The sequence below is a fragment of the Aptenodytes patagonicus genome, chromosome 17 (genome assembly GCF_965638725.1).
Source record: "Aptenodytes patagonicus chromosome 17, bAptPat1.pri.cur, whole genome shotgun sequence".
In the NCBI taxonomy this organism is placed as follows: domain Eukaryota; kingdom Metazoa; phylum Chordata; class Aves; order Sphenisciformes; family Spheniscidae; genus Aptenodytes; species Aptenodytes patagonicus.
The window spans coordinates 12366611-12378749 of NC_134965.1; the positions used below are offsets into that span (position 1 = coordinate 12366611).

At 44.6% G+C, this 12139-nt stretch overlaps 1 protein-coding gene across 3 annotated transcripts in view; it reads right to left on the minus strand.

The window, feature by feature from the left end:
* Positions 1–3953, minus strand: part of NF1 (neurofibromin 1) — a 105320-nt gene extending 101367 nt beyond the window's left edge. For all 3 annotated transcript variants that reach the window (XM_076354855.1, XM_076354854.1, XM_076354856.1), the window contains exon 1: positions 3765–3953. In XM_076354855.1, coding sequence (XP_076210970.1) covers positions 3765–3824 — 60 coding nt within the window. In that variant the 5' untranslated portion in view covers positions 3825–3953. The remainder of the gene's footprint in view (positions 1–3764) is intronic.
* Positions 3954–12139: the final 8186 nt, after the last annotated feature.

Consider the following 12139-nt stretch of genomic DNA (forward strand, 5'->3'; position numbering starts at 1 on the left):
TGCTAGTGATTTCTTAATAAGTCAAGATGAAAAACAGAGATGAAAAACATCAATGAAAAACACAAAGCTGGTACTTGCAGCCAGTGCTTTTTCAGGTCTCTGATTCTGTATAGATTTCAAATGCTGCAGAGAGAATCAACAGGAGGCGGGAATATTTGCTTTAATTCAATGCCTTTTAATGAAAGTAAGAATGGAACATTCCTACTGGCTTTCAGTTTTTACAAAAGCTTTCTTCACTGAAAGCAATCATATCTCATAAACTACAAATGGGGAGCCTAAACCATAATCCACATAAGAAAGGGCTTCTTTCTTTAAAGCATATCATAATCACTTAAGTTGCCACAACTTTATACAGGATTAATGCTTTTTACTGTATCTGATAGTTTTAAAACAGTCTAGATTTAAGTGGTTTAGGCAGTAAGGCTTCTCTGACTATGCTTAAGAAATATTTCACTACTGTATCAGCCTTCCCATGATTTCAGCTTGTAACACATTTAAAAATACTATAAAAATACAGTACATAAAATTGTAAGTGAACATTTCCATAGGAAAAAAGACATAATTTTATTTTACAAAGACCTGATTATGTCTGAAATCACAGAGAATTTTACTAAAACATAGCCTAGCCTCTTTGTGCTACTACAGCCTAATTCTATCCTGATCACTGAAAGTTTTTAAAAATGTAGTAACTAGTACTACATACAAAATCAGTCAAGAGATTTCATATGTGCTACATAAGAAATGTGATCTGGCCTCACATGTACCATCAACAGCTTCTTTCTGCACCAATTGAAACCTTCAAGCAGTCTTCAAGGGTAGCTCAAAGAAGAGTGCATTGCAGCAGTTGTAGTCTCAGAAGTGAGCGCAGCTGGGCAAGGCTGGCAGTATACTTGAAAAATTTATTCAGTGAGCCAGTCATTGGTTAATTCATAAAACTATGCTTGCCAGTCATTTTAGGCCCACAGAACTGTACACACAAGAGCAGATTTTGGTTAAAGTAGCATTTATAACAATAAACAAGAGTAGACAAGAACAGACTGGTTTGCACTGATTTTTCTTGTTTTCAATACAGATTAGCATTCTCTCAGTCTGTTGTTTTATCTGTCTTAAAATGAATTCAAGCACTTAGCAAATGAATGAGAAGCCTGCCTACATCTATAAATTTTGGTGAAAGATGGTTACATTTTCCTCCTTTGTAAAGGAAGGAAGAAACCTTGAAAAATTTTGTCTTCTCCCGCACAGGAAAAAAACAAACCAACAAACCTAAACAACCCACAACAAACATGAGCTCCCCTTCCTTATTCAAACATACCAATGATATAGTAAGTAGTGGCTCCCTCAGTGCTTAATCAAGCGGCCCTGCATTTAGAAAGGCAGACATAGTATGCAGAAATTCAAAAATGCATTATCACCACTAAAATAATGTGCATAAATTCAGTATATTTTTATGAAGTATGAACTTGATGCTCAAATGAGCAGTCTAAAATGTAACAAGTAGATAACTAAATAACCACATGACTACCCAATAATGACACAAACATAAGGAATTACAAGAAGCATATAAATATCACCATTGATCGACAATGCATTTAGTAGTAGCAATGGTGTCACAATAACCTGGCATTTGGGTATTCAGTTAAGAACTGAAAGTCACCTTTCCACCGTGAAGATCACTGTCAGACTAGGCAAGGCAGAGGAAATGATGTATTAAAAGCAAACAAACAAAATTAAGAACCCCAAGTTGAAATAAATAAATGAGAGAGAAACCTTCTCGCAAAAAAGTAGAGATTAATGTCTCACCCTTGCTTCACTGCTTCATTCACTTGATGATACAATATTAAAAAAAAATGCACTGGTTAAACAAAAATACGCAATAAACTAATAAAAATTTTGTAAATAGCACCTATCACACAAGCTACGCTATGACTACAACAGTCAATACCGTATTTGATGTGTATTATCCCTACAACTCCAATATTTTAGCATCTCAAAAATCAGAACAGCTTTCTTCCTATCAGGAGAGGATTCCTCCCATACACCTATCTGTAATTATCCCATAAAATGTATAGAAAAATAATTTTGTTTAAAAAGCTAAAGTTCTTAACTCCTAACAGATGTTGGCAAGCCCAACTCCACCATATACATAACAAAGCAAACGACAAAGCCTAGGGCCTTTTAACACCAGTACACAAAGAAACATTTTCTTGCATTATTGGGAGCATAATCAGGACCATGCTTTTTAAGCTTATGGAAAAAATGATCTATGACTCAAGATAAGGGGGGGGGAGTAAGTTAACTATGCAAATATGCCTAAAGTGTATTGGAAAAAATCTGCATCATTTTAATGTCAGAAGACAAAGTTTGATATTTTCCTTTTTTTGTAAACTTCATTTACAGCAGCTTTAATATAAATGTAAAAATGAACAGTTTATTTTTCTTCGACCAGGCCACAGTCTTTCTGCAGGTTGTTAAAAGCCAAGCATGACTGAGAGACACATACGATTTTAAAGCAGGTGAACAAAATCCAATCTATAGAACCAGCTTAATGGTTTTGATAGCTGTTACACTGAACAGGATCTCACAGAGCTGTTTCTTGTGTGACACAAAGGCTGTACTCACAGTATAGCAAAATGAGACAGACAACACAGAAACTGATCATTCAGCCTGAACTGAGCTCACACTTACACGTCAGGAAAGCATCTTGGGAGTAAAAATGCAGTCTAAGCACTAAGCTTAGCCCCACTGAGAAAGTCATGCCACCTAATCCCAGTAAGCAGTTTCTGCATGTGGATCAGAGAAATACGAAGTCGAAGGCCAACAAATCCCTCTTCTTTCCATTCAGAAAATCCTTCTCCAAACTACTAGCACCGACTTTTGTAAAGAGAAGTAAATACCTATCACTATATAACAACATTGGCTAGAAAACCTTCTTCATCCCATACAACTGTGCTCCCACTGACATCCACCGTTACGTGATGGGGAACAAGGTAGAATTGCCTGAGCAGTTCCACGCAGTCCTCCTTAAACTCATTCTTGAGGCTTTTACCTCCTTTCTGATGAACAAGATGATGTAAAGGAAAGAAGTAAATTTCACAGGATTGTCTATGAAAAGCAAACACACTTTTGGAAGAGGTGGGGGAGCAGAAGCGAAGAGGAACTGGGCATCTCACCCCCCCACGCCCTGTACAGAACCGACTGATACGCCACTGCACCTTAAGCAGACTGGCACAGGGGAGGCCACTCCACCACCGAGACTGGGAGACACCGAGGCACCCCCCCACCCCCCCACCCCGAAATAGCTGGGAAGCATCAGGTTGGCTAGAAGGGATAACAGACCGGCAGGCAGCACCCGGCCCCACCCAGCCACCCCGCCCCGCACAATGGGCGCTGCGAGCCACCGCCCCCCGGCCGGGGCTGAGCGGGGACCCGCCGCCGAGCCGGGCGCTGGGGGGCCCCGCTCCCTCGGCCCCCCGGCACGGCCAGGAAGCCGGCGGCGGAGGAGAAGGCAGGAGGCAGCGCTCCCACCCGCCGCCTCCGCCGCGGGGAGCGGGGCAGCCTCCCCCGCCGCTCGCCCCCTCCCCGCCCGCAGCGGCCCGCGCCTCCAGCCCCCGGCCCGCAGGGGCCCCTCGCCTCCGGCAGCCGCCCGCCCCAGCCCTCCCCGCGGCGCCGGCACCCTCCGCGCTGCCCCTGCTCCCTCGCCGGCCCCGGTCCAGCGCGGCGGGGGCAGCCGCGCCGCCGCCCCTCCTCACGGCCGCCCCCGCTACCTGCTCATCGAAGCGGTTCACCACGGCCTGCACCCACTCCACCGGCTTGTGGGCCGCCATGTCCCCCCGCCTGCCCGGCCAGGGAGGGGGGCGGATCCCCGCAGGGAGGGCGGCAGGAGAGGCGCCGGGCGAGGGGAGGGTCTCCGTATCCCTGGCGCGCTCCGGGGCCCTCAGCTCCCCGCAGCCATCAGCGCCCGGGGCCCGCCATGACACCACACCGGAAGCGGGAGCCCAGGCCGCCGCCCCCGCCCGCCCGAGCCGCAGCGCCGCGGCCGCCGCGCCAGGGGGAGCGCCGAGACACAGGCGGCGGCGGGCGGCGCCTGCGCGGCCGCGGGGACGCACTGCGCCTGCGCGCCCGCATGGAGGGGCCGCGCTGCGCCTGCGCCGCCCGCCCCCGCCCGGCCTGCGCCTGCGCCGCGGCGAGGCCGAGCGGGAGGCGGTGAGGGGCCGTGGCGCATGCGCCGTCCGCCGGGGGCGGGGCTTTGTGAGGGCCGGGGCGGCGGCCCGTCCGGGCTCGGCCGTCTGCGCAGCTGGGTCGTTGCCGGCGGCCTCGCCTGGCCCGGTCCGGCCTGGGGCTGCCCCTTCCCTTCCCTCCCTTACGTCCCCTCCCCGGCGCTGCCTGTGCTCGCCGCGCCGCTCAGCGTGTGCGGTGAGGGAGCCCGGCGCCCCGCCCCGCCCCGGGGGCACGGGCCGGGAACCCGACAGGTCGCCGGGACTAGCCGCTCTCCCCAGCACACTGAGGGGCCTGCGACGAGACCCGGCGAGGGGTGGCTGGGCCTGAGCTCACGGTTCTCCCCGAGCAGCCTCGCCTCCGGAGGGGAGCCCGGGAGGCGCCTCTGGCTGCACCGGCCGCTCGTGGTCCTTCCCCCGAGCTTCGGCGCCGCCGGACCGGCAGCCGCTCCCCGGCACCCCCGGCCCTGGCAGCGGCAAGGATGAGCGCTGCTCGTACAGCCGGTGCGAAGAACTGGCTGGAGGCTGTACCCTACGGCTGATCCTCCGGTTCCCAAATGGGTGCGGGGTCGGGTGGCTTTCAGAAGGGGCTGCCTGACCTGCCGGCTGTCCCGTGGGTAACGCAAGAAAGGGCCTGACTAGGGGTTCTCTCCCCTCACCAAGAAAAGAAAGGCGTTTGCAGGTGGGAAAGCTGGCGAGGGGCGGTTTCCCTCTGGCCCTACCCTGCGTAGATACCGTTGCTTACCCCGCAGAGCCAGGGAAAGAGGCAGGAAGGCAAAAAACCCTCACAAAAAGTACTGAAACAGTGTGAACGACTCTCCAAAATAGAAGGTGGTTTTTAAAGTCTCCCTTGAAATTATTTATTCAATAAATTACTGTAAACCAAATTTCTATCCCTTGACCACAGATCATAAGGGAATGTTTCGCCTCTCCAAGCTTGAGGCGTGCGTTGGTCTAAAGTTTCAGTAGGATTTTACATGATGATTGACGCCTTCTCTTGGCAGAAAGACAAGACAGTTGGCAGATGCTCACCTTACTCAGATTGCAGTGGCCATTTCAAAGCCACTGTGCTTGACAGATTATCTACAATTTTGATATTATACACAGACCGGGATGTATGGCTGTATTTTACCTTTTAAATAAAAAAAGGTTATTCCTTTTATAAATTAGTTTATTTCAGTTTAACGGCTTCTGTTACATCTCAAGGCTTCACTGCAGAACTCTAGCAGTAACTAAAAATACGTAATGTAGCACACAAAAATTCTTCCCCAGCCTAGTTATGCAGTACCCAGCCAATCGTTTACTCTTCGTGACTGAGAAAAGTAGGATACGCGGAAAACAGGACAAATAAACATCCACTTCCAGTTTCCTTCTTGGGAATGTTAATTTGTTTTCTTTCTGGGTAGACAGAAGCACAAAATAATGTCCTTTCGTGCCAGAGTCAAGTTAAAATTCTGACAATATAAATAAAGATGCAACTTGAGGTAAGACCTCTTGAACACAGGATTTAAAATTGTCAAACACATAGTGAAGAACTGGAGAATAAAATGGACTTTCTTTCTGCTACTCCACCCAGCAGGGGCCTTGATTTGACTTGGAGACTTGTTATTATCGTAACACATATTAATTATTACCAGCAATAGCGATATGAAAGATATTCTGAGGTAACTTTCCCTGTAAGTAACGAACAATGAAATTCCTGTAATTCAGATTTACAGTATGAACAATGCCATTGCATTCTAGCAACAAATTCAGGAACTTGGTTCATAGCAAATATTTGAAGAGGCAGACGTTTTATAAAAACATGAAAATCGATTGCAAGTATTTTATTTAAGAAAAAAACCCAATTAATTGGTTGAAGAATAAATAGTAGTTTTCTGTCTGTACAACTTGTGGTACTATCTTACAGGAAATGCAAAAAGCATTCTGATTTATACAAATTACGAAGTCTAATATTGGGCTGTTAAGTGCACTGAATTTTGTATTATTCATTTGCTGTGTACAATAAACTAGCTGTGGTGTAAAGGCTATTGATTCCTTTGCATTAGAGTGCATTATAATGGTCAGCATTAATGTGTTTCAAAAAGATTTTTAAAACTAAATGTTGTCTTATGTTGTAGAAAAGACTTCTGATGTATTGGTTATATATACTCATACCCAAATCAAACCTTTACGGTATGTGTATATATTTGCTTAATTATCAAAATCTTAACTGAGTTGGATGGCGAATGAAGTTGGTCCCTGGATCCTTTTCCAATCGTATTTGTATGTCTGAGCACAAAGAAAGGCTCAGCCAATAACCACATCAGCAAAAGAGCAGTTTGTATCACTGCATCATTTTATAAGCTTTTGTTATTCTCCCCAACATTTCCCTTGAATAGGCAGATGGTTACTTCGAACTCTGGAAAATAGGATGAGCTAGGGGTCTGTTCTCCAAGACTTCCAGCTCCTATGGGCTTTCTTCCCCGTACAGGTGCGCAGGGTATCCGGGAGCAGGGCCAACACCGAGTTCCCCAAGATTACAGAGTCTAGTTCACTCCACTACGCACCCAGAAACTGTTTGGACTGACAGAAAAGGCTTTGTCACGAAGAGTATAAAAGCAGAAACAAACACAAAACACCCAATGGATTCAGTGGAGCAAAGATCTTACCTAGAATTATTTATTAACTTATGATTAAAAAACACCCTGCGGGCTAGGTCTCATCCCTTCTCACATTCAGTAACTCCTCCGATGGTCCCTGGGGCTGGCAGAGAAGTAGGAGCAGTAGCGTTTGGCAGAGGGGCAGTGACAAACAGCTGGAAATTATAACACCTGCGGCCAGCTCAGCTCTGTCTGGAAGGGGTCTCACCGTTTGAAACGTCAGCTCTAAAACCAGTCTAAAACTGTATGGAGTGAGGCCTAACTCAGGCCACAGACGCAGGTGCTCTGCCAGCGCTGCCTTGGCTGGAGATGGGATCGCTGCTTGTCCTTGACCAGCCCCTGCTACTGGGAGGGACTGCATGAACCCTCCCTCCTCCACGTGCAGGCAAAGTCAACCAGCTTTATCTCATCCTCACCTTCCTCACTGGCTTGAACTAAGTTGGCTTATTTTGCTGATGGTAGATAAGAGGGCATGCCTCAGGACAGTTACCCATTTTTCCCAGCAAGCCTATTGCTATGCCTACAGACAGTGCCTATACAGCACAGCAGTGCAGGCAGAGCACTCCCTCCGCTGACATACCTTTCAAATTCCCAGCAGACAGCGGTTCTGGGATTGCTGGAGGCCAAACCACTCCTGCTGGGCCCTTCCTCCATGACTTTGTCAAATCTCCTTTTTCAACTGTTTATATATTTGACTTCTAAGTATCCCATAGCAATCAGGCAGGAATAATATCCACTTAAGGCAATACAACCACAATCTTCATAGGGATCTCCACATTCTGCCAAAATCTAAACAATAATAATTCATGTAGGGGGCCGGAAAGGGCTTCAGCTTACTGATATGCTTATAAAAAACATGTCTCCAAAAGCCAGCAAGAAATCAGGGATGATAAGATTAGCTGAGAGAGAAGCATCTTGGGAACTCTTGGCTTAGGGAGAAAAAGACAGGCTATTTCTTCCCTTCAAAATTTACTAAGCAAAACAAACAGTGCTTCTTCCTGTTTCTCATAGTGTTTTTCCCAAAGCAAATCTGTTCCCTAAAAGCAAACATAACTTGCTGTAATATTCCCAGATTTTAGATGAGGGGAAACTTCAGAGGTTGAACGGCAATGTTGGCAATTCTCATAGTGTTTTCCCCCAAACTCTTCAGAAAATTCCAGCCAGTATTTGGTCAAGATCGTTCTTTCCCAATGCTCTCAGCTTCCTTTTAATTTTTTCCTCTTCTTCCTAGGTTCAACACAAAGTGCCCTGAGACCCACTATCCTAGAAGTGATCTGCTATCCTAGAAAAAAACACAGTATCTCTAGTACTTATTTTTGTGCTAGACCCTGTCTGTTGGATACATGAAAAGCCACATGATTTTGTCCTTCAACATGCAGACACATGACAGTTTATAACTGCTAGTTAGATATTATTTGAAGATAAATCATTCCAAGTTCCCTAGCTCCAGATGACTTCTGAGTTGTGGTACCATTTCTTTAGCAGCTCTTGACAATCTCATGCTTCTTGGTTATTTTGGTGGATTTTTTGAAGACATTTTAGCAAGAGCTTCTTAATGCACTTCCTTAAGCTTATATGTAAACTAAAATAAGAAATTACAGCCTAAGGCATCCACAAAGTCTTGTCAGGCTTTAGTGTGAATGCCAATGGTTTTTCCTCACTAAAAATTTCCCCTTGTGGGTGTCAAAAGTGGCACTAGTGGTAGGAGTCACACGTAAGAGGAAAGTCCCTGCTATGTCCTCTATTCCCTCTCAGCATAGGTTTAGACCTACTAAAACCTGAAGAGCCAAGCCACTAGAAGTGCAAGTTGGAAATTTATCTATGTGGAAACAATCCCTCTCATCAAATTTCCAGACACCGATGTCAAGCCAAAAAGTGCCACTTGAATCAATTCCTTGGAGGTATTCTGGCACTTCTGCTTTTTGCCCGAGTAAGAGGATGGGGAACCAGATGAGAAAGTCGAGGCACACAGAGAAAATGACCTGGCCAGATCTGTAGTAAAATCCACACTAATTCTCAACTCACTCGCTTTGTCCTTTACTCCAGAGTAAAGGTGTTGATCCTATGTTGTTAGATGGCATCATTTAACAACACAACTTCCAATAAAATTCCCTTTAAAGCTAGAAGCCCTTAAGCATTTCCTTTCTTTCCTATGTGTTTTACCCTTTAAGATTTAGGTAGTTTCTAGATATCACCTACAATTTACTCAGGAGATCTGGGCCTCTTTTTTATTATGCCTGAATAATGTCACCTCTTGGAGGTGACACTTCTCTTGGCTTCTTGCCAGAGAATATGGATTTTTCCCCTCCCACATCTTTATCTTTCGCTTTTCTCTACTTTGTATTTTCAACTCCAATTATTTATTTATTAACCTATCTTTTTTCTTACTACTTACTGAAGTCTCTGTTTCATACTTCGATTCCTTCTCTTCATTCCTCCCACCCCACTTTCTCATTTTCACCGGCATTTGTCAAACACTCCAGCAGTGGCTCAAATATGCTAAGTGATACTTTTTAATTTCTATTTATCAGCTTTGATCCAGAAACCTACCACCAGTTACGGAGGCATTCCTCTGTAGGCACATGTTTGGTTTCAATTCCTGATGGATGGGGTATCATTCTGGAGGAAATGTGCCAAATCTGGGATCAGCGTCAAAAATATTTTCCTACTGTTCTTAAGTGAAGCTAAACAAACAAACTTAAGTAAATGAGGAAGGAAGGGAGGAAGGAAAGGATCTGCCAAGTTTTTGGTAAGAGGTGACTTAATATTTCTAAGCTACAAACGCCTTAAACATGGGTTTTCATCTAAGAGCTGGCAGGCTCCCAATGAAAGCTGTGCAGCCTCACTGGCAGTGGTACAGCTCCTTCTCCATTGAGATACTCGACTTGTTTCTTTTGCACCGCCTCCAAGAGGACGTTGCTCCAACAGATTTGTCCATTAGAGGGCATTAGAGGCCACGAAAATCCCTGAAGTTTGAACTAACTAGAGAAGAGGAAAATAGTCCGTATTTCTTTCTGTTTGATAAATGAGTGGTGTTTTTGTACTCTTTCCATGATATGTGTCTTATTGACTTATCTGACATGTGCTGGATAGATTTCAAAATGTGAAGAAACTTTTTCTGAAAGATTAAGCCATGGATTTTCTTTTGTATTCTCTGCTTCCCAATTCCTCCCTGACTAAATAGGATCTGTTAAAAATAAGCAGAGCAAGCAAATGATCTGACTAGATTAATAGTAATCACAGAATGATGGATTATAGTTTAAAGAAATGAGAGATTCTATACAAAATATTCACACTGGAACTTTTATCCCGGAAAGTCTAATCAGCAAAGGATAATTAAAAATGTAGCACATTGTTTCACACAATCGATTTCTAAATGCAAATATTTCTGTTCCAGTAGAAATCTCATTTGGATGCAAAACACCAGGAATTTAATCCCTGATACTTGGTCTGATACAAAGAAATAGTCCATTATCAAGACGTCATAAGAGCTCAGATATTCTAAAGGAACTTAATGGAACAGAATATTTTCTGAAACTGAGGCTTATGCCATGCACTGGAAGTGGATAAAGACATATTAAATTAGTGTCTGCTGTTTTGCCTTAGAGGTATAAACAAGCTCTTTGTCAAATCCTAGTTGAAGTTTGTTTGATCACAATCTCTCCCAGTGTATGTATTTAGGTGCTGAAAACTTCAGAGGAATGAGATCATTTTGCGTATCTACTTTTTTCTTCCCCTAGCAAGCAATGCCTTTCCCAGATATTACAGTCATTTGCAAAGGTTAAGTTACTTAAATATTATAAAGCAATATTTTAATTGTTCTGGGTGACTAATCAGCTCAGCCTAGATATCACATTGCCCCAAAGGATAATTCAAGATTATCCCTTCCTCTCCCTTACGAGTCCTTATTCGTTTATCATACAACAGGGGTCAAAAAGAGGAGAGATTTCATAGGAGAGGAAGACCAGATAGGCCTTGGGACTTTAGTACTGATATTTTCTGACTTCTTTTCTGGGTGATCTCATAGAAAGGGGCAGGAGTTTTAGTCACAGAAAGAAAGCTGGAGGTCTGGAGTGTCACTGGGATGAGACCAGGGGCGACAAAAATGCAGTAAGAGCTGCAGACCAGTCATGAACCTCCCGTGCTCTTTCACTGTAAGGTGTTTTCGTTAGATTCAGTCTTGCAGGTGAAGTGATTGTATTTTACTTCCTAATGGCACTGAAACACTTCACTATTGTTTTTCTCCTTCATAACAAATCAAGAATATTGCAGATATCATAGCTCTGTTACTGGGAAGGTGCAGATTAACTCCCCATTAACTTCCTATAGTGGATGCTACTATAAATAACACAAACTTTTACCTCCTTCTCTTGGTTGTGCTCTGATTAATTGTTTTTTATGTTTTTAATCTTTATCTGTACCTCATATTGCTGTGTGCTGCTGCAATGTGGGACAGCTGCCTCTAGCCAAAGCTTCAGGTGGCTATAGCATATGGTCATCTGTGTGTAATGACCAACGATACTCGTTATCTTTGTTGTTACTGTGTCTGTGGCTTGGGACCTTTTAACTGCTTACACAAACGGCTCCCCAGGGAAAGCAGTCTTGGTTTTCCAGTCCGTCAATTTCTATTTGGGGCCCTGACTCTGTTTCATTAGGAAACACTACATGGTACGTGTTCTTTCTTATCTGTTTTGGTTTTTTTCCAGCAGCCTTTTCCCTTTGCTGTTCACGGCTCTCCTGCTGTTCATGAGTATCCCCAAGATACATTCCCATTTAGAGCTGAATACTCTGCATTCTGTAGCAATGCACTAAGTCTTATTACCTGAATGCAGATTGTAAGATATGGTAGACCTCACATAAAGAATTTTTCTGAACATTGCTCTTGCTAGAGCATCCGGCATCCTTCCAGCCCTTCCCAGAAACTGCATATTTCTACATGTTTAGTAAATTCACCCACTGACTCATGCAAGGCATGTTCCTATTCTCAAGCATTATGTGTGTATCCATCTAAGAACATCCCTCTTAAATCTGTCAGCATTATTGTCTGATGACTTTTACGCAAAATCTGTTACATTTGCACACCTCTCTCACTTGGTAGCAAAGCCAGCTAACCTGCTAAGGGTACATCCTCCTGCAGCATGACCCACCTGGGAACATGTAAGCTCCTCCTGTCTGTTTTTTGCTGGACGATACACATTCACTCTCCTTTCAGCTTGCTTACAGTCTCCATCTACTCTGCATTCTGCAGGGTGTAACCTGCACAGTGTTTCCACTGTAGGCAAT